The sequence below is a fragment of the Grampus griseus genome (assembly GCF_964374135.1).
Source record: "Grampus griseus genome assembly, chromosome: 12".
NCBI lineage: Eukaryota > Metazoa > Chordata > Mammalia > Artiodactyla > Delphinidae > Grampus > Grampus griseus.
The window spans coordinates 8480460-8503414 of record NC_139006.1 but is presented as its reverse complement, the minus strand read 5'-3'; the positions used below and the strand labels follow the sequence as shown (position 1 = coordinate 8503414).

General features: G+C 38.3%; 3 protein-coding genes across 4 annotated transcripts in view; 1 reads left to right on the top strand and 2 right to left on the bottom strand.

Annotated features, from left to right (window-relative positions):
* Positions 1-6151, bottom strand: part of RAD9B (RAD9 checkpoint clamp component B) — a gene marked incomplete at its 3' end in the record, with an annotated part of 30947 nt that extends 24796 nt beyond the window's left edge. Inside the window, exons 1-4 of the mRNA XM_082668030.1 lie at positions 6022-6151; positions 3451-3521; positions 2412-2561; positions 2083-2197 (exon numbers count right to left, since the gene is read on the bottom strand). Of these exons, the coding sequence (XP_082524156.1) occupies positions 2083-2197; positions 2412-2561; positions 3451-3521; positions 6022-6058 (373 nt within the window). The 5' untranslated portion in view covers positions 6059-6151. The remainder of the gene's footprint in view (positions 1-2082; positions 2198-2411; positions 2562-3450; positions 3522-6021) is intronic.
* A 126-nt stretch (positions 6152-6277) lies between these two features.
* On the top strand, positions 6278-13562 carry VPS29 (VPS29 retromer complex component). The gene is made up of 4 exons (XM_082668031.1): positions 6278-6354; positions 10606-10797; positions 12567-12802; positions 13055-13562. The coding sequence occupies exons 1-4, from the start codon at positions 6352-6354 to the stop codon at positions 13170-13172; spliced, it is 549 nt and encodes a 182-aa protein (XP_082524157.1). The 5' UTR covers positions 6278-6351; the 3' UTR covers positions 13173-13562.
* A 555-nt stretch (positions 13563-14117) lies between these two features.
* Positions 14118-22502, bottom strand: FAM216A (family with sequence similarity 216 member A). Of its 2 annotated transcripts, none has more exons than XM_082667846.1 (7): positions 22329-22502; positions 20921-20961; positions 18794-18915; positions 17435-17564; positions 17170-17353; positions 16530-16612; positions 14118-15174 (listed from the first exon to the last, which is right to left on the bottom strand). In XM_082667846.1, exons 1-7 carry the CDS (start codon positions 22418-22420, stop codon positions 15056-15058), a joined length of 771 nt encoding a protein of 256 aa, XP_082523972.1. In that variant the 5' UTR covers positions 22421-22502; the 3' UTR covers positions 14118-15055. The 2 variants fall into 2 exon arrangements, with proteins under 2 accessions (XP_082523972.1, XP_082523973.1); XM_082667847.1 differs by having other exon boundaries at positions 20927-20961.
* Between the last annotated feature and the right edge of the window lie 453 nt (positions 22503-22955).

Here is a 22955-nt window from a genome sequence, read left to right as displayed (position 1 = left end):
ATTGTCTTCCACGAAACCGGTCCCTGGTGCCAAAAATGTTGGGGACCACTGACATAGCATCCTAACTCATACAACTTCCCTACAAAAGCTATTAAAAATCAACCAGTCACAAATATGTATTGGACATTAATCAAGCCACTTGAGACATACTTAAGAAGCTGAAAAGTTGGTTGTTTAAAATCTAGCTGGGGAACTCCCTGGTGGTCCAGTGGTTAGGACTCCATGCTTTCACTGCCGAGGACCCAGGTTCAATCCCCAGTCAGGGAACTAAGATCCTGAAAGCTGTGCGGTGCAGCCAAAAAAAAAATTTTTTTAATAAAAAATTAAAAAATAAAATCTAGCTGGAAATAAGGGATGAGTATAATTGTAATAACATCAGTCACTGACTATTCAGTACTGCCTCTGTGTCAGGCACCACACTAAGTGCTTTACACATGTGATCTCACTTCATCCTCACAACAACCCCAGAATCTGAGGGTAGGTAAGATTATCCCCATTCTAGAGAAAAGAAAATGAAGGTTCAGAGAGCTTATGTACTGTCACAAAGGTAATAAGAATTATAGAAGAATCCACATCCAAATCTGTGAGATGTCAGAGCTTGCGGTGCTTTTTGTGTGTGTGTGTGTGTGTGCTTTTTTTTTTTTAATTTTTACTGAAATATAGTTGATTTACAATGTGTTAGTTTCAGGTGTACAGCAAAGTGATTCAGTTATACATATATATATATATATTATTCTTTTTTAGATTCTTTTCTATTATAGCTTATTACAAGATATTGAGTATAGTTCCCTGTGCTATACAGTAGGTCCTTGTTGTTTATCTATTTTATATATAGTAGTGTGTATATTTTAATCCCAAACTCCTAATTTATCCCTCCCCCTACCTTTGCTGGGCTTTTAATCATGCTCTTTACATGATTCTGCTATAACATGAACTGAAGCTCAAAGAAGGAAAACATAATGTTAAAAATTGATATTTTGCAAGGGAAAAATTAAGGAATATAATATAAATAAGATCTGAAATAAAAATATTAAGATAAATGTAAGATAAAATTAAGAAATATAAGATAAATCGTAACACTAATATAACCTTCCAGAAGACCATTCCACTATAAAAAGATTTGGACCAATACCACAAGTACAAGATTTTTTAAAACATACACTCCTAACTGGTAACTTCAAATAAAATAGCAGCCATCATTATAAATATTACTAGCGCTAACTCTTAGAAAATATGCCAGGTATTTCTTTAAACACTTTAGAACTATAACTTCCTGTAACTCATTGAATCGTCACAAAAACCCTAGAAGGCTGGTACTACCATTGTCCCCATTTTACATATAGGGAAACTGAAGCACAAAGATGTAAAATAATTCGCCCAATGTCTCAGCAAGGAAGAGGCAGAGCAGGATTCCACCCCAGACCTTGTTGACCTCCAGAGTCCATGCACTTTACCACCATGCTATACATATTTAACCATGTAAAATCCTATATGACTACAACATTTGAATATCTACCATGCAAGGCTGGGAGGCAGGAAATCTCTTGGTGTAGCAGCGAGAATGAATGAAGGTTTTGGCTCCTACTATTGTGGGGCTGGACTCAAATCCAGGCTCTGTGACTTACTAGTTCTGTGACCTTGGGCCAGTTACCATGCTTCTTTCAGCCCCAGATAAAATACTATTTACCTCCTGGAGCATTTTTAATACAGGTAGGCGTTATTCTTTTCTGTTCATTCCAAGGAACACTGTTACAAAGGCAGTCTTACAGAATATCATCAAGCAGCTAGTTAATTTTAGAATAATCAATTGTTAGAATTCAGATGGATATTTAAAAAATTGGTCTGTGTGCAGGCAAAGCTTGTGCCACTGACAAGCCAAAAAAGGAAATAATTAATACCAATCAACTCACAGTACTTCTACAGAGACAAGTAAGATAATATTTATAACCGCCCTACCACAAAACTATACAAATTCTAAGCAATAGTGCAATGGGAAGTCTTGATATGCAGTTTGAATATTCTAAACATGAAAAATATTAACAAAACACACACATACTTTAAACTGGATTTAATTATACCTACCATGTCTGCAGAAGAATTGAATAATTACTTTGCACTTATCAGATCTGGTAAATATTTTGCATTTCTCTACATTTCTTTCGAGGGAATTCAGACATCTAAAGATAGGCAGAATTGACTGTAACACAAACACATTATAGAAGAGCACATACTTAATATGGTTGCTTCATTAGCTTAAAAACAACCTAACAAAAGAAGAGTAAGTATATTCGTAAATGAACAGACTGTCCTGCATGCCATTTAAACCAAGTATTAAGTACAGAATAGGTGTTATGCCCTATATAATGAATATTTCTACAATACAAGAGAAAACCATGCCCACTTACTCTTACCTTCATTCCCAATTTGCAATTTAAATTAGATATTGTGTCACCATCATTCATTTTCACCGAGGTTGACCATTGATAATGTTGAAAAAACACAGGCGAGAAGAGGACACATCCATATGCTGACCGACAAGAATTCATAGATCTTAAAGCAAGCTAGAAAAATAAAATAATAGCTATACAGGAAAAAAATCAACTTTAATGATTAATTTAAAAATTTTTAAATTTTAATTTTAATTTAATTTAATTTAATTTAATTTTAATTTAAAAAATTCTATTATGTTTAACATCGCATTGAAGTATGTCCGAGTAAGGCTATGGGATGTGAACTGCATGATATGGACTACATTATACACATAAGTTATAGTACTGATGTAATATGGACTGCATTATACAGTGTGCATTTAATTTTCATATGTACACACATCTAAACGGAATATATTATATATAGGTATTAAGTCTAAAATCCTGCATGCTGAAATTGTATTTTTCTTTGTTTGTTTTTGGTAACAAGAACATATTTATAATTGTAAAAATGTAAATGCCCACAGGGGCCTTAACTTTAAAGCACAAAGTGGCAGAAGGCAATATAAAAGGGAGTAAAAAGATTGCAGCAAAATTTTCCCTCGCCTAAGGGGAGAAACTGTTAGTCAGCCAACTACTTCCACTTGGGAATGCAGGCCCCAAACTATCAGATCTTCTGAGTTTTCAACAGAATCAGGAAATTCAGATTTTTATGTGGACTCTCCCAATTACTGTTAGAATATTATTTCATTTTTTAAAAAAAACATAGTGCAGGCCCCACAAAACATTTCTGCAAGCCATGTCTAGCCTCTTGACCACCAGTTTGTTTCTTCTGGCTTAAATCAACTGTGTATGATTTTTAAGTTTACCACGCTCTAAATGTATTTAGATATGTAAAATAAAGATGAACAGTGAAAGGGCTGATTAGAATTTCTGGATTTCCTAGTTAACATTCAATCTGGACTGGGATTTATAAACATCTTCTTTTTTCCTTAATCTATTAGTTAAATTTCTTACTTACACCTTTTTCAGAAGGGTCTAGCCACAGCTCATCACTAATTCGTGAGAGTGCTTGGATCGCTTTCCCAAATACTATGGAGAAAAAGAAAGGTGCCTTTTACATTCTTTTTCTCAAACAATAAAATCATAGGACTACTTCAGCATTCACAGGACTCAAGAAAAATTCATAAAGAACAGTGTTTTATAGACTAATGCTACAAATTGTTTTAAGAAATATGGTATAATACCCTTGGCAAAATGCCAGACACATAGTAAGTGCTCAATAAATTAACAGAATGAGGGATTTCCCTGGTGGTCTAATGCCTAAGACTCTGCCCTCCCAATGCAGGGGGCCTGGGTTAGATCCCCAGTCAGGGAACTAGATCCCGGGAACTAGATCTAGATCCTGCATGCTGCAACTAAGACCCAGCGCAGCCAAATATATAAATAAATATTTAAAAAAAATAATAAATTCACAGAGTGAGTGTGTGAAATAATAAAATGCAACAAAATTCTTCCTTTCTATATGTTCACAGTGTTGCATGGAACTATTGTGGCAAGCCAGTTTCCATACTAATGCATTTTTAAACTTGGTTTAAATAAACGTATACCCCCACCCCCCCAAAAGTGTGAAAACAGAGCATATAGGAGATGGTTTGAAGGGTTTTAATAACTTCACAGGCAGCAAAGTCAAAACAAGTCATGAGAGAGAAATTAGAGGAATTCAAGATGTATCTCTGATGTTCGAGCACAGAACATGCCAGATCTTCCCAGAAAACACAGTTAGATGCCCTGTCAGAAAGAGAGGGCAGGGCTGGATGAAATATTGGTCTTATCTGGTATGACACCATTTGTGTTCTTATAAATTATAAGTAAAAAATATGGCAAACAGATATGGGATACTATGATGCAATAAAAATGGATGGCCGTATCAATCCATGGAAAAGTAGAAAAAAGGAAAAATAATTTCAGAACATAAAATCAGATTATCATGCTTAAGAATCAGAGTTGGCTGGCTTCCCTGGTGGCGCAGTGATTAAGAATCCGCCTGCCAATGCAGGGGACACAGGTTCGAGCCCTGGTCCGGGAAGATGCCACATGCTGTGGAGCAACTAAGCCCGTGCGCCACAACTACTGAGCCTGCGCTCTACAGCCCGTGAGCCACATACTGAGCCCACGTGCCACAACTACTGAATCCCACGCACCTAAAACCCATGCTCCACAACAAGAGAAGCCACCGCAATGAGAAGCCTGCGCACCGCAACGAAGAATAGCCCCCGCTCGCCGCAACTAGAGAAAGCCCGCGCGCAGCAACGAAGACCCAATGCAGCCAAAAATAAATAGATAAATAAATTAAAAAAAGAATCAGAGTTGGGGAAATTCCCTCGTGGTCTGGTGGTTAGGACGCCGCAATTCCACTGCCAAGGGCCCAGGTTCAATCCCTGGTGGGGGAACTAAGATCCCGCAAGCTGCACGGCACAGCCGGAAGTGGGGGGTGCAGGCCTCAAACTGAGAAAGAGAGGATGACTAGGGGGAGAAAAAGAGGCGTTTGTCCCTTTTTACCACTTCACATTCACCACTTCTTCCTGGAGCTAGCTAATGAAGACCTTTCATTCATTCAATGAATATTTATTGAGCACCTAGTATGTTCCAAGGACGGTACAAGCCAAGGCAATGCGGGTATAGCAATGAACAAGACGGGTTTACAGCTCCTGCCCTCACAGGGCTTAGAGTTACGGAGGAAAAACAAATTTAAACAATCATACAAATTATCACTTATTGAGAACTAAGGTACACACTGCAAGAAAGAACTTTCTAGAACTCTGAGAACATGCAACAATGGGGGGTCCTGTGCTTCCCTTTCCTGTTCATTAATACTGTTCCATAGAGGTTGTCAACACAGGGGAAGCCGGCCGCAACACAAGATGCCTTTCAATAATCACTTTCAGGTTATGATCTGTATGACCATTACTTTTCTAAATAGAGACTTTCTGGAGTAACTTACATGTTTAAAGTACCATTTACAATAAACAATAGTTCTTATACATTCCCATTCATTACTGAGCTCCTTACCTGCATTTTATTCCTACAATAAACCCTATAATGAAGATGCTGTTAATATTCTCATTTTACAAATAAGAAAACTGAGCCCGGAAGTGATTCCGTGGCTTGTCCCAGGTCATACATTAAAAATGCTAGAATTTGGGGAAAAAAACAGGTTTATGCTTTTTTCTCATGGCACTAAAATACTTCTACTGTCCAAGCATTGTTTTTCCCAACTTCCCACACAGTCCTATCGTCCCGAGTTTGAAGCTGCCCTTCCAATATTTGTCCAGATAGTGCAACTTCATTTTATGGACACCTATGAATATAAATATTATGCATAAATAAAAGCAGATGGGCCGTCATTCGCCCCTCAGAAGCTAACAGGACCCTGGGTGGGTGGGTGGGTGGGTGCCGGCTGTGGCCAGGCCTTGTGTCCTCAGCCCCTAGGCAGAAAGGCAAAGATCAAGAAACTAGACGATGGTGGAAACTTCCCCATGAACCCTAGGCTTTCCCTTTTCTACACAGAAAGGCAAAAAGGCCTCTGCACCTTTCACCTGACTGCCGCTCATCCCGCACTTCAGCATGACTGCAATCCCTAAAAATGTCAGTCACTCTGCGCGCCCCAGCTCGAGGGCCCCAGGCGCCCGGATGTTGCCCGCGCTTTTGGAAACTTCGCGATCTTGGCCACCGCCCCACCACAATTTCCCAAAGAACAACTTCGCTTTACGGCGGCGAAGAGCCTAAGCGGGCCTCCGTAGAGCTGTCTCTCGCCGACTTCTCTTCTCATTGGTTGTGAGCGAGGTGGGCGGGTTGTCGAGGCGTCTGAGGAAGAGAGGGCGGCGGCGGTTGTGGTGACTGAGCGGAGCCCAGTGACAGGATGGTGAGGGCGGCAGCTGCGGCGACAGAGGCCTGCCTCTCGGTTGGGGTGCTGCGTCGTTGGGAGACGCTGGGAGTCTCTGGGCGAGGGCTTAAACGATCCCGGAGGCCGTGGCGGGCGCGGCCGGGGCCCGGGCCTGGGGAAAGACAAGGGAGGAAAGAGCGGCCACCTCTGGGTGCGGCCAGCCCTGGCCTCGCAGCCCAGCCCCAGGAGCCACAGGACGTCCAAGGGGGGAAAGGGTCCCTTTCAGCTGCTGCTTCTGTCACGAGCCCCTCACGCCCGAGCCGGGGAAGGCCTTTGGGCCTGTGCCTCGAGCGTCCCAGAGAAAGGAGCACGGGAACTCCGCCGCTTCCAGACGTTTCCTTGCTCCTTTCGCGCAAAAAGCCCCTCCCGCTAGTAGGTAACCCACCGGTTACCACCCCCATGTGGCGAAAGCTGGCTTCTCGGAGGCAAAACGGGAAGAAGCAAGCTACCATTTAGTTTGCTGTCTAGAGAAAGTGGGTAAGAGCTGTCCCCTTCGCCCCTGAAATACCGTGCAGCTGCCATTGAAATGTGGCAGTGGGCCCTGAAAAGGACTGGATTTAGCTTTTAGGGTTGCTGGAACTACTTCCTCAGGCTGCTGCGACCCTTTAGAGCAGGATTCCTTAATGGTTTTCGAACTCCTTGAAATGGTTTGAAATACGTTTTGGAACGTTTTTCTGGTGAAAGGGTCATTGTTGGCAGCAAGGAGTAGTTTGGGAAGCTTTACCTCATTCGTCCATCAGATTGCCCCAGATCATCCCCTCACCCCCAGGAGATCGGTACCCCAAGGCCTGCCTACGTGAAAACTCGGGAACTGCTGCCAGAGAGGGCTAATAGCGGTAATCAGATTTTCAAAGTGCCCTTGACCCCCTACAAAGTGAAGAACGGTTTTAAAAGGATTTCTCATGATCTTGGTATTTGTGTTGCTGAAAAGAGACTTCTCTCTCTGATGAACATCTATTGCATTTTTAAGATGATCGTGATTCTATGACCAGCAGCCTTTAAGGTGCCTTATAGACGTGACAGCCAAAGATTCATGGTCTCTGGTTCTTTAGCTTCTTTATGTATGTTAGAGACTTTAATCCCACTTTTGATTTTTGCTTCTAAACAGACTCCAGATTAGAGTAGTCCAGTTTACAGTAATTTTGAGACAGTTATCCCTGGGAGAAGATGAAATTACCTGACATGATTTCTATATTAATGTTTCTGAAGTTTTTTTGAGAGGTGAACACTTTTTCATGGTAGTTGTACTGAAATATCACTTTTCATGTGAAATAGAACTGGGCAAAATTTAGAGTTAGTCAATTCTTTTACAATTAAAAGCATTTTATTTGGCAAAAGAGACCAGAAATGTTCAATATACAGTAGTATCCAGAGTCTATGGGCAGCAAATTCAAGTGTGGGGAAAGTCCAGATTTAGCTGGAGGAAGGTGTCTGCTTTTATCATCCAGTACATCCAATACTTGATAATGTATTCACAGTGCTGTGTTAGATCTTCTGTACAAAATGACCTAGCTGCAGCATAATTTTCCAACTACTAGAATTTTAAACATAGGAGGATTAAAATCAATATACTTGAAGAATAATTAGTCCTAAAGGATCCAGAAAATGTTAGCTTTCATTTAAGCTATTGCTGATGAATTTTCCAAATAAAATTCTAAACAGAACAGGAAACAAAACGGATGGGAGTCAAAGTGGCGAATGAGATTAGGAAAAGTCGAAAAAATTTTAAGTGTGTGTGAGAGAGAGAGATATCTAATAGTACAGCAAATGGTTCTTTTGGTAATGTTTTGAGCAAAGCTGATTTTTAACATTTTCTTTCATAACACTCAGAAATCATTAACAGTTGTTTGCATATTCATTCGATGAGTTTTTTGTTCTTTTTTTGGTTTGTTTCTTTTCGTTGCTTTCTTTTAACATTGGTCATGTTTCACCCTTTTTTTTTCATTCCCCTGTCTGCAATCAACTTCTTCATTCCACTAAGGCTGGGCACAGAGTAAGTTTCTTCTCTTAGCTCCTACTAACAATGGTGGTTGGGTGCTGTTACTGGGATTTCACCCTTTTATGTCTATCAAATAGGAAGTAACCAAATTCCTATGCTTTGATTAGGTTGGTTCTTTATTTGAATTTAACAAGACTGCCATTTCCAGGATCTTTTGCTGTCTTAAAAGACTCTGTAATCTATGTCTAACCTGAACTGTCCAAAGTGTGGAATTTGGGCAAAGACGCTGCTCAAAGTATGGTATTTGTTATGTGACACTATTCCCCCTATAACTTAAAAAGCTGCAGGAAATCAAGGTCCTAGTAAGGATCCTTACTAATTTGAAATAGTTTCTGTGTGGCCATTCATAGTTATATCTTTAGACTGCTAATAGTCTAGGTACACTTGGGCATAATCCTCAGTACATTATAGAATTGAGCTCATAGATCATTATAAAGTATCATGTCTTACTAATGTTCGTTCTACCACATTCAGATTGAACAGCTCATTCATTATTAGGCCCAAACATTTTCAACCTGTTATAGACATATACCCTTAATTTATGAGTTTGAGGTTCTTTTTTTTTTAATATAGAAATCTATTTTTTTACCTTTTTCTCAAATGCCAGCTTCCCACATTAACTATGTACTTCAATTCATATCTGAAGGGATCCCCCTCTAAAGATGAAGATTGTTCTATCTCCAGGTACTTTTGTATTGATTATCACTGAGGGTGGAAACTATGTGGTGGTTTTTAGTTTTATAGATGTTTTGTCCACTAAGATTTGGATTGAAACAATATGTCATTGAGCAAATACCAGCTGAAACTACTCTTCGTAAAGAAGCTTATTTAATAATTTCTTTTAAAGTGAGCTAGTTTTGTAACCTTGTGTTACCTCAGTTACTTTATATCCTGATAACATTTCCTTTCCTTTGTAATCATTTTGATATTTGTTGCAAGATGAATCAAGCTTATTGTGGTAATAATTTTAATTTTACACATTTTGGTTTTGATTAATTTCAACTTACAAAGTCTGTAGTGGCCAAACTTTGCTGTTTATCCTGTTTTAGATATTTAATGTTTGGTAATATTAAAGAATAGTAATGCGTTCTTTAGAACCAGTTAAAGGGCATGTACATTTATGGATGGGATATCTGTGTGGGAAAGCATCCTGTCATAGAATGAAGGTGCTTATACTGTCTGCAGCCATACCACCCTGAACGCGCCAGATCTCGTCTGAAGGTGCTTATACCAATGGACATGGAGAAATTGATTCTCTTGTCCTTTGGAGGGCGAATACTATTTTTAAATGATCTTTTTGACATTATTGTGTTAAGTGGTGTATATATGTCAAATCTTGAAATTTTAAAATTAAAAATCTGCAGGATTGAGGTTTTTTAATTCTTTTATATTTATATGCAGAATTTGGTTTTGTCGTCTGAGATTGTTCCAACTCTAAACCACCTCCTGCTGAATTCATCACTTATTTAGCTGATCTCTCTCTTTTTTTAATGCTCTAATGCACATGAAAGATTGATATGTTATTTTAAGTTTGGGAACTAAACTGAGGATACATAGACAATTTGATCTAAACAAAAATATGACAGTCAGGATTTCTAATGATGAAGGAAAGAGAAGATAACAAAATTATAGTTCAGAAGCACATGTTTGCCCTATTGAAACTCTTTGCAACATAGGCTGTTTTTATACCTCTGCAATGTATAGTTAATATTTTAAGTAACAAAGATTGTAAATTTTGGCTACTGTTCCTCCAAATAGTTGTCAGTCTAGTAAATTATAGAATTAACTTTTTTTCCTCTATAATTTTAACCATTCTTTTTATTAACATCCCTGGAATCAATATATGATGTTTTACATTAAAACTGCAGAAATATGAATTACCATATCAAATTCCATAGGGCCTGGTAGTATATTTTTCATTTTTCAATTTTTTTGAGTGTAATTTATAGGTCTCTGAATGAATCGCTTTAGAAAGCTTGATTTTATTCTTGATAAATAGAATGATTACCTGTATTGTGTGCACGCCTATTTATGACCCAAATAAACGAAGATTGATTTAGAATCATATGTGTGTTTAAGTGGTCATGATAGGAACTATGTGAGTAACTTCTGCTCTTTTGGGTTTTGGAATCTCTGATTAGTTTAATTTAAAAGAGGACTTACGGGAGGAGAATATCTTGTTTTGAAATCATGTTTAACATTACACCTTTTCTCACCTTGACACTTTAAAGTTGGTGTTGGTATTAGGAGACCTGCACATCCCACACCGGTGCAACAGTTTGCCAGCTAAATTCAAAAAACTGCTGGTGCCAGGAAAGATTCAGCACATTCTCTGCACTGGAAACCTTTGTACCAAAGAGAGTTACGACTATCTCAAGACTCTGGCTGGTGATGTTCATATTGTGAGAGGAGACTTCGATGAGGTGATGTACTTCCCTTTCCCTTCCCAAATATTCCCTTTCCTTTTTTTTTCCTGTTGTGTTGATTATATATTAATTAAATATTTCCTTTTCTTGATTTTTATATATATAAGGTTTATTTTTGAGACCAGAGTTTCTCAACTGTTAAGGTTTGTTTTGCCTTTTTTTTTTTTTTTTTAGTTTTCCAATGTAAAATTATTACACATACCCCTCCCTTACAGTTTGAAAATCACTGATTTTAGACTACTTAATAAACATATTACATACTTGTTCTAATTAAATTGATATGGTTTTGTCAATATTTTTTGTAGTACTATCATTTAGTTTAAAAAGTTTTTGTCAGGAACTTACCCCGCCACCACCTCTGCTACCCTGTTCCAAGCTACTTATCACTTTACTGTGTTCCAGCTTCCTGACTCTATCCTTGCTCCCTGCACAGTTTATTCTCCACGTAGCAACCAGAGTGATCCTTTCTAGGTGAAGTAAGATTACATCACTTCTCTGCTGAAAACCCTGCCATGGCTCCCTATCTCAAAGGTTAACTATAAACAGGCATGAGGGAGTTTTGAGGAGGGGATAGACTTTTCTATATCTTACTGTGGCAGTGCTTACACAACTGTATGCATTTGTCAAAACTCCTTGAATTGTATACCAAAAAGGGTAATTTTCCTGTACGTAAATTTTACCTCAATAAACCTAACTTTAAAGGAAAAATAAGGAGTTCTGGAGTTCCAACTTTGCCCATTAATTAATAATGAGATTTTAGGCAAGTTACATCCTCTTTCTTAGTTCCCTACTATGTAAATATGATTGAAATAGATGATTTTTAAGACCCATGACAGTGCTAACATTGTATGACATAGCTTAATAAACCTGATTCTAGTATGAAAATTTTATTTTTTATTCCTAGGAATATAAGCTTTTTCATAAACTATTTAAATTCACTGGTGCTTTTTTTTTTTGGTTTTAAGTTTGAATAAACTAGAGGTGGCATGAAAGTGAAAAGTGGGGTGGGGGGATGAGAAGGGAAGGGGCAGACATCTTGTCAATAATTCGAGTATATGTTTGCCATTTGTTAAAAATATATTAGGGGTTCTGTTTATGATATGCTAAAGATAGTTTCAGTAGCAAGAATTAAATTTTTTGCTTGACCCTGGAGCCATACTACCAGGGTTTGGATCTTGGCTCACACACTTAATAACGTGTGCTCCTAGGCAAGTTATTTTCACCTCTCTGTGCCTCAGTTTCCTCATCCATAAAATGGGAGTCATAATAGAATCTACCTCTTAGGATTGTTTGTAATTATTACATAGGTTGATATTTATAAACTTCTTAGAATAGTGCCTGGTTCATACTAAGTGCTACATAAGTTTAACTACCATTATTATTTTAAGCCATCTATGTAACTATTAAAACCTGGGATATAATTTGAACATATCCTAGCTTACAGGTCATATTCCTTGGATTCTTAAATAAAGGAAACATAAATTTGGGGGAATTATCCTTCACAGAAAGCCGAAAAGAACTCATTCTATAAAAAAAAAACTCAACAAAGGGATTGCATGATAAGTTCCAGTTTACCTAAAGTAAATTATGTTTTGAGCACCGTTGCAGCCTTAGAGATTGAGAAGAAATCAAATATTTAACAAATATGTTGGTTGTGGAGCACTGTAGTAAAACACCCATATGAGATTGAATATTTAAGAAGGTTATTTTTTAAACCTCTATGTCTCTAAAATATTTGTTTTTCTTATGTCTATTTCATATTTTAGAATCTGAATTATCCAGAACAGAAAGTTGTAACTGTTGGGCAGTTCAAAATTGGTTTGATCCATGGACATCAAGTTATTCCATGGGGAGATATGGCCAGCTTAGCCCTGTTGCAGAGGCAGTTTGATGTGGATATTCTTATTTCAGGACACACACATAAATTTGAAGCATTTGAGCATGAAAATAAATTCTACATTAATCCAGGTTCTGCCACTGGAGCATATAATGCCTTGGAAACGTAAGTAGTATGCAATTTGGGAATTTGGGGGTTTCATAAAGTTAATAATTGTACAAGTGACATTTCATAAAAGAGAAATGTGATTATTTAAATAATTATAGCCTTTTTGGCAATCTTCTATTGGTGATTATTCTTTTTAATATGTCTAACAACCAGATTTCTCCTTGAATCCAAATTGTCATCCTAAATTGAAATTTATAGTGCTACTGCTTTTTAGTACAAAACACTGACATTATTTATATTTTCTTCCAGAAACATTATTCCTTCATTTGTGTTGATGGATATCCAGGCTTCTACAGTTGTCACTTATGTGTATCAGCTAATTGGAGATGACGTGAAAGTAGAACGAATTGAATACAAAAAATCTTAAAGCGAGGCGTGTCCTGATGATATTTCTGTTGGGCTTTTTTTTTTTTTCCATTCCCCTGTTCAACTCAAGTAATTAAATGTTTAAGAGCCACAAAATTGTATCACTTTTATAATATTTTGCAGTAAAATGTAATCTCGTCTTCTGTTAATACAATGTTCTAAGCTTCTTGTAAACTATAAGATTATATTTAGTTTAAGTATATGATTTCTATGAAAAAACATCCACCACACAGTAAATGGTCACATGTTAAGAAAAATTTATCCTTGTAAATATCTTCATAGTTGATATTTGGAACTTTACTACCAAAGTAGTGCATGAGGAGAAAGAATCTAGATTTTCTTGTATACATTCTTCTCTTCTCCAGTAATAAACAGTTACCTTTCATTTATACTTTCTTGATAAACTGTGTTTTAATTTTTAAAACTTATGAAAATAAGAGGCCAAATGAAACTGCAGACAAGTGTTACAGTGATAAGGTAGATGAGATGACCTTTCAGAGCTCTTTCTTAAAACATTCTAGGTCATAATGTTGGACTCAGATTTTATTAACTAAATAGAATACCATATTGACATAGTAAATCATCAGTGATTCTTCAGACTGTTGCTTTTAAGTGCCCTATTCTTTACGTTTTAACAAAAAATTTTTTTTAAACACTACTGTGTAATTTGAAAAGATACGTGCACTCCAGTGTTCATAGCAACATTATTTACAATTGCCAAGATATGAAAACAACCTAAGGGTCCATCAACAGAAGAGTGGATAAAGACGATGTGGTGTGTATGTGTGTGTGTGTATGTACACACGTACATACGTACATACACAGTGTAATATTAGTCATAAAAAAGTGAAATTTTGCCATTTGCAACAATATGGATGGACTTGGAGGGTATTATGCTAAGTGAAATAAGTCAGATAGAGCAAGACAAATTACTGTATGATATCACTTATATGTGGAATCTAAAAACTAAACTAGTGAATATAACGAAAAGGAAACAGATGTAGAGAACAAACTAGTGGTTACCAGTGGGGAGAGGGAACTGGGGAGAGGCAAGATAGGGTAGAGGATCAAGAGGTACAAACTATTATGTATAAATAAATAAGCTACAAGGATATATTATACATCACAAAGAATATAGCCAATATTTTACAATAACTATAAATGGAGTATAACCTTTAAAAATTGTGAATCACTATGTTGTACACCTGCAACTTACATAATATTGTATATCAACTATACCTCCAAAAGTTAAAATTTAAAAAAATAAAAATTTAAAACACTAATGTTCTAAAACATTTAGAAGGCAAGCACACTAGAGCAAAAATGTAATGTGAACAATCCTTTCATTAATACAACTATTCCCAACTTAAATCTAGTTTAAGAGTCCAAGTGTTTGGCAATTTTCATAAAATAGGGCAAATTGATATTTCCATTTTTAACTTGTGTTCAAGCAGATAATATTTATTGAGCAAGCCAGGATGTTACTTCTATCAAATGCTATTCTATATCAGGATATTCAGAGTTTTCCTCAGCCTGATTTGGAAAATATTTCCAGGATATTCTAATGTTGCTATTTTAGGACTTACTGTAAACAGAATTATACAATGTATTTTTCAGATTTAAAGAAGAATAATTCAGTTTTAGGTGACAAGAAGAATTTTAATTGTACCTAGCTAGGACTACACGCATATATTTCACACAAATTTTATTACACAAAATATTCGTACATGGAACTACATCAAACCATTTACATGGTAGTAAAAGTTTCTGAACAAACTAAAATTACTTAATGACTTAGTGGTGAATAACAATACTGAATGTAGAGAGGACACGATTCACAATCCCTTCCCCCCACCTTTGGCACATCACCAATACTCAAGATTGTCAAGTTAGCATCAGATGTTCTCCGTGTTCTTCAATTGACATTGATTGCATACACTTATTTAGCAAATCATCTTCCTTTTTTTCTTCATTCATGTATGATTCAGAATCATTTATGGAAACTGAAGGAAAAAATAAGAGTTTATAATGTCTGTTTTGGAAATAAAGTATTTCATCCTGAAAATTGAGATTTGTATACAAGAACAACCTTCAAAATGACCTACTTTTTTAATAAGCCTTTGGCAAAAACAAATTGCAATTTTCAAAATTTGATTATCTCCCCCTCCCCCTAAATCTCTTATTTTTTAAAATAAGATGCCCAGTACTATATTCTAGCCAAGTTATTGTATAGCAAATTCTCTGTTACTAAGTCCTATTTTCCCATTGCTTTTCAAAATCTTTTGACTGGGGGAAGTTATAGCTTCAGTATTCTCTGTTTTCCTTAAGTTCCTTCTCATTTCTTTTCTCTTGGGGGACCATGGGGACTTTTCCTCTATCTGTGGTTTCCTCCAGCTGTTCTTTTTGGAACCAGACTTACCTTCTCCCCTGCCATTTCCCTCATTTCTTGGATAGGCATGGTATGGTACTTACAGCAGAGCTGAGTGGTGCTGTCATACAGCAGTGGGATATGGGTTCAGAAGTCCTAAGTTCCCTGTTTCCTACCAACTTCCCTACTCACTGTGGTAGTAACTAGGAAATTATTTAACTTCCACTTAATCCTTTCCACTTTATCAATTCTGAGGAATATTTCTGAGCATTCAGTCTTTCTCTTGCCTTTTTCATTTTGTGATATTCTGTACTTGTGGTAGAAGGATCCTTTATGCTGATCCTTCCCAAATGTGGATTTGTCTGAGTTGCTCTGTAAAATTTTGATAATAATAATTGGTTTGTTTCCACTGGTTTGGATATTAAACAAAATGGTATAGGTGATATAGCCCTTTGTTAACTATTTGATTCTATACAAAATATTGCTGTCTGGGGACTTCCCTGGTGGTCCATAGGTTACGATTCTGTGCTTCCACTGCAGGGGGAATGAGTTCGATCCCTGATCGGGGAAATAAGATCCTGCATGCAGGAGTCCCTGAGCAGTGTGTTCTTTTAAATGAAAGCAGAAATCGATTTCATGTTTAGTTTTTGTTTGTTTTTTTTTGCGGTACGCGGGCCTCTCACTGTTGTGGCCTCTCTCGTTGCGGAGCACAGGCTCCGGACGCGCATGGCTCACGGGCCTAGCCACTCCGCGGCATGTGGGATCTTCCCGGACCGGGGCATGAACCCATGTCCCCTGCATCGGCAGGCGGACTCTCAACCACTGCGCCACCAGGGAAGCCCTCATGTTTAGTTTTGTTTGGAGCAATATAAGCAAGTCACGTTCTAAATTTTTTTAATGTCTTCTCTAATAGAAATGGAACTATATTGGGTTTAATATTTTTTAGCATGACATCTTTAAAAATGCATATATTAAGAATTCCACATTTACCTGATTGCATGAACAGTCTGCCTGGTTTTCTAAAAATCTTCAGCGACTTACATCTTGTTTTAGATGCATATCCAGTTTTTAAACTGTAAGAAAGAGAAGCATCTTAATTGGAACCAGCACAGTGAACAGCTGCCAAATGCATGTGGAAGACCATATATGTTCTTTTTATTAAGCTGCCGGCATCACCAAAGAGACCCTTTCAGACCCTGAATTCTCCCGTGACATACTAACCCTGAGATGCAAAGCTAACGATTGTAGCGCAGGTTGAATAATCAGGCATCTTAATCTCTTTTTTCCTTTTTCCTTTTTTGTTTATAGTATTCCCCTGTGCATAAGCCACCATATGCTTCTCCTTTTGAAAGTGTTTGTATTATTTTAAATTTGAGTGGGAATCATTTAAAAGGGCAGTCTTCCATATCTTTAGCTGATCGAAATTTTTACAATTCCACAAAGTTCTGAAAACAGTAACATATCCCAGTCAGCTCAGTAAAGAGACTATAAGATAGCATTCTTTTGTGCTTTTTGTCCAACCTATTCTGAATTTAATAAAGTGAACATATTAGGGAACACAAGATTTAATGTCATTTAGCTCAAATAAAATTGAGGGGTACATTTTTCTCTTAAAGAGTAGGAAACAAACCTTTCTTTGTTTCTCACTGGTTGCCAAAGGGAATGCTGTATGATCATCTCAGGTGCAGATGCAGCTGCAATGTTAGAAGGCCCCGAGTCCTCTCTCTCCAGCTGGTGTCGCCATGTAGTGCAGGGGTAATGCTGCTTCTGTGAGTAACGAGAACTGAGGTGGCTCCTGTGATGAGTGAGGACACCTGTCACACAAATCACCTCTGTTAGAACACCCTCTTGTTTCTTGTGAGAACTAGTGAGAAACTACCTGGAGGTGCACCTGCCTGGTTTTTGTGAGCTGTGCTGGGTCACATGCATGTACTGCCTCTTCATTAACGTCCTCAGATAGTTTGCATTATAGATCTTAGCAATGCTGCACAGGTAACGCTTCTGGCCTAAGGTGAGGTCTGGATGCTAGAAGACAAAACAAGATTTATAGGCTGCATTGTAGAACAGAGGTTGGCAATATTCCATATCTGAAAGGATAGAATGTTCATTTGGCCAAAAAATTAAGAGAGAAAGAAATGGCCATTTAAATAGTACAAGTGACTCTGTTTGCCATTTCCACTCGAGTGATTCAGATGCCCACTGGGTTTGAGAAACACTGCCCTAGAAGAATAAGGAAAGTGTGAATCTGCTGTCTGTCAATGAGTCTTAGTTCCCATGTGCCTCTCAGTGAGTGTAGGCATCTTGCCTTCTGAATATGATGTTTGAGGTGGTACCTCAAAAGTGGTACCTAAAAGAAACACAATTACTCTAGTCTTAGAAACAGTCTTTTCTAGCACCAGAAGAATAACTCTCGGTGTTGGACAGACTGAGGGTAGTCTGTTGGTCTCTTATATAGGTAATTTTTTTTTTTTGGCCGTGCCTAGCGGCATGTGGGATCTTAGTTCCTGACCTGGGATCAAACCTGTGCCCCCTGCAGTGGAAGTATGGCGTCTTAATCACTGGACCACCAGGGAAGTCCCAGTCATATAAGTAATTTTGACTAAGATTTTCACTGTACTTGCTGATTTTAGAAGTTAACGCTCACCTAAAATGCAAGACTCCACTATATATGCATGTGTATATACATACAAACACAAGATTTACTGAACTGAATAGATAATAAATGCAGAGAAAATATTAAATGTTGGTCAGAAATAACTTATCAGTTTGCACAGATCTTTAGTAACCCTAATTTATATTGCTCTAGAGAGGGTACTTCTGCCAGCTATGATCTTTAATGGGTAATACGGGTCAACAGTTATGAAGTGTTTATTGCCATTTTCTTTACTTACTTGCTTTTAATTTTGTGGTCCTTGAGCAAAATCCTTATGAGGTTGGGTTTCTGTCTCTAGAGTGGAACTTTCCTCAAGCATCTTTGTGCTTGGCACTGAGCTTCCTGAGTAAAGGTACATTAGATCCAAAGTATCATAAAACCCTGAAAGAACTCTTATGATAGGGAATCTATAATGATAAAATCCTTGCATTCACTCATGAGTTTACCCAGCAGATATTTATGGACTCCTAGACAATGTGCTGGGTGTACTTGTCTGCTACAGTGCCTTACCCTCTAACTAGCTTATCTTCAATAAAAAGTTCAGCTCTGAATACAAAGACTATCGGTATTTAAATAAAGTATTGGTATTTGGTTAGCATACCTTTAGAAAGGATGTCTCTGTCATTGACTTAGGGATGTGAATTGTTTGAACTTGAGGCGTTTTCCATAACTCTTGCAGCATGGCTATGTGTGAGTTCATTTTGTGTCCATCTTTGAATCTATCTGTAGGCAAGGACATTATTATGTGAATTTCATAAGCAAAGATAAGTTTAACAAATTAATTATTAAGATCCATCTATTTACATGTGTCATTGATTATCCTGGAATACCAGTATGAGTCAGACTGTTAAATCTGAAGAGACATTATGATATGCCATTTGGTTTTAGAGCACACAAAAATCTAAGATATTTATAAATATTTACTATATATAATGATATATAATCATTACATATGGACAAAATTATTTTGAACTCAGCTGAGATGCAAAATGTTGACAGTAACTTATTTCTTTAGTTTATTGTATGTCAGACCATACTAAACAGGAATATACATGCAGGATTTGTGCTTTAAAGATTTTCAAAAATATTTTATCATTCATTTGCCTTCAGTATATAGTTTCGAAATTCTATTCTGCATTAGACTCAAGATAGAATAACACACATTTTATCCCTTTAATGAGGCAGTGTTAAAATGAAGAGCTTTAGGGACTTCCCTGTTGGCGCAGTGGTTAAGAATCCACCTGCCAATGCAGGGGACACGGGTTCAATCCTTGGTCCGGCATGATTCCACATGCCGTGGAGCAGCTAAGCCCATGCGCCACAACTACTGAGCCTGCGCGCCTACAGCCTGTGCTCCGCAACAAGAGAAGCCATAGCAGTGAGAAGCCCACGCATGGCAGGAAAGAGTAACCCCCACTCGCTGCAACTAGAGAAAGCCCGCGCGCAGCAACAAAGACCCAACACAGCCATAAATTAATTAATTAATAATAATTTAGGGTTTCCCTGGTGGCGCAGTGGTTGAGAGGCCGCCTGCCAATGCAGGGGACGCGGGTTCGTGCCCTGGTCCGGGAAAATCCCACATGCCGCGGAGCGGCTGGGCCCGTGAGCCATGGCCGTTGAGCCTGCGCGTCCGGAGCCTGTGCTCCGCAACGGGAGAGGCCACAACAGTGAGAGGCCCGCGTACCGCAAAAAAAAAAAATAATAATAATAATAATTTTTTTAAAAAGAGAAACTGCCATCAAGGGGGTTTCATCTTCTAAAAAAAATAAAAAATAAAACAATAATAATAATAGTTAAACGCAACAAAGAACCCAATTGAAAATTGGCAAAGGGCTTGAATAGACTTTGGATGTCTCCAAAGAAGATATACAAATGGCTAATAAACACATGAAAAGATGCTCACTACCACTAATTATTAGGGAAATGCAAATAAAAATCACAGTGAGATATCACTTAATACCCATAAGGATGACTATCATCAAAAAAACAGAAAACAAGTGTTAGCTGGGATATGGAGAAATTGGAGCCCTGCGCACTGCTGGTGGGAATATATTGAATAAAATGATGCAGCTGCTGTGGAAACAGTATGGCGGTTCCTCAAAAAAAGCAAACAGAATTGCCATGATTCAGCAATTCCATTTTAAAACAACCACATGTATATAAAATAAATAGTGATATATATGTATATACATGCAGATATGTGTGTGTTTTTCCTAGGTAACTGTTAGGACTATAAATTTTCCAAGGAAAAGCAAAGTGAATTCAGGTTTATATATCACTGAATTGAAATTGCTCCCCTCAAAAAATTAGTGAGAGGTCTTGGGGGCCTGTCTTAACCTCTTACCTCCAGCAGCTCTATCCTTTACTTCAAGTGAGAGGAAAATAGCAGCATTGAGAAATATTTTATGTTCTTTGAAGTTGAACAATTTAGAATTTTTTCCTTCAACCTGTGTATAAACCCCAGGTTGTGTTCTGTCCTTTTCAACCAACATCGGTTATAAACACAGTTCTTTTCAGATTCATTGCAATTTTGAAGTATTCTTTTGATGTGAGATATCTTAACAGGAGACAAAGAACCTGCTGGATTGTTGTTTGAAAATCTTAAAGAGTTTACCAAGGATGCTAATGAAGACTTTTAAAAATTCCATTGTGTGAGTAGTTATAGCAAAACTGGCTTCTCTGAGCCATATTACTGATACATATTATCTGCTTTATATGCTCTACTCACCAATACCTTTGGAATTCTGGTAATAAGAATATCCAGCTGATCTGTTTAAAAAAAAAAGGGATGTAAATAATATGTAATAATTGACAGCTTTATAAGCATTAAAGAAAGTATTTTAAATGAAAAAAGGACAGTATTGCAGATGCTTTTTACTTTTCATGTTTCCATCAGATAATAATGTCTTGCAAATCTTCTCCTGTAATTCTGGTTATATTCTAATGACTCCAGGCTTCTTCAAAGTGGGTTATCTGAGATTTTTACCATTCTGTAAAGGATTTACTGTAAGCCAGATTTGGCTTTACTTTTATAGCCACCTAATCTAATTCCTACACCGAGCTCAATAAAGTTGTTTGGGCTTCTGTGCTATTCATGATATTTTCTTCCTTTATTTTTAATAAAGTAATTTATTGTATGTAATTTAAGGTGAACTGGAACTGATAAGTTGGTCTGGAATGTTGCTAATTTTGTACAAGTTCATTTTTTCTTTTCTCAAATTGACAAACACTCCCCTTTTCCTCTTCCTGCAATTTATTCAATGACCAAGAATTCATTGATCCCCTGAGATACTGGGATCCAGAACTTTGCCAAGCACTGTGACAAACAGAAAAGAAACACACAACCCCATCCTATCTTTAGAAATCCTAAATCCACAAATACATTTATTTTTTAAAAAAAACATGGCCATGGGTGCAGCAGGAGCCATGACGGTGGGCTTCAGAGGAACACCGGGCAATTCTCACTTTTAGGGAATAACTCATGCAAGGGATAAGGAGGTACTGCCCACAGCAGTAACTTCAGCAACTAATTGTCTTCAGCATCCAGGAAATAATAGTAAAAACCTGCTCAAAATGAAATGGATTTATGAAAAAGGAACTACTGAGTGAAGAAAATGTTAAAATCAAGGTGTCTCTAAGATTCAGAGTCATCTGTCTCATTACAGATTATGAATCCCAATTTGACATAAAGGTGGCTAATGTCACACACAGGGAAATGATTTGACTTGGAAGCGCTTCTTTGAACCTCTGTTCCCTTGGTGCCCCCCAACCCCCCAACCCCACACCGCCAACCCCTTTTTTGTAGAAGTACGTTGACCAGACCGCAAAATTGCCAGCAGATTTCGTAGCGCCCCCTGGGGCAGAAGAGGCACCCAGGCGACTGTCGCAGTCACCGCGTTTAGTCAGTCATTGCACCAACCCTCTTCCTAAGCTTCCCTCTGAAGCCCTTCCCCTAAACTGAGTCGGCTTCCATATTTCCCATCGCGGCCACAACAAAGGTTCTCTCTTCCTCTCACTTCAGTACATTGGGGACCAGTCTACTGGAGCAGCCTGCTCCTACCCACTCCTCTACCCGGGGATCACGACCCGGGGCTGATCGCCATCTTCCCAAACCCCTCAGGGCCCCGCAGCCTCACCCGCCGCCGCCACCCTCGGCCCTGGCCCTTGTGGGCGGCTCTGTGGAAGAACTGCACTCCGTCCACTCGGACACTGGACCCTGGCCGGGCATCTCCTCCCGTGTGCCCTGACCGCGAGCTATGTGCGGGAGAAGCTTTCCCCTTTCCCCTCCCCTGTCAGCACGCGTGCGTCAAGCAGGGCAATACTGGGGGTGAAGAGGCAGACGCCGGATTCCAGCCCCCTCCGATGAAGTCCGGACACTGCCCGAACAGCTTCGGGAGAGCGGGGAGGGCAGATCCACGATCCTGGAGTTAAGTTGGGGGAGGGGCGGGAGTCCTTTAGTTGATTGAGCGTTTGTACGTTTGCATCTTTTTGTGGAAGGGATGCGTCACGGAAAGGAAGTATACCTTCCCTCTAAAACGGAAGGTGCCTTCCACCTCAGTATCCAGATCCTCTGCAAATTTGTAAATCTCGAGGGTCACCATATAGGTCAAACATCAGTACGCAAATAAAGGACCGAGGCACGCGGCTGAGGGATGCAGAGTGTTACGGTTGTCCGTTATCACCAGGGCAACCAGACCTCGCCAGAATCCCAACCTTTTCAGCCAACTACTTTTGCGCACGCGCAAACCCTCCTCGGGCTTTTC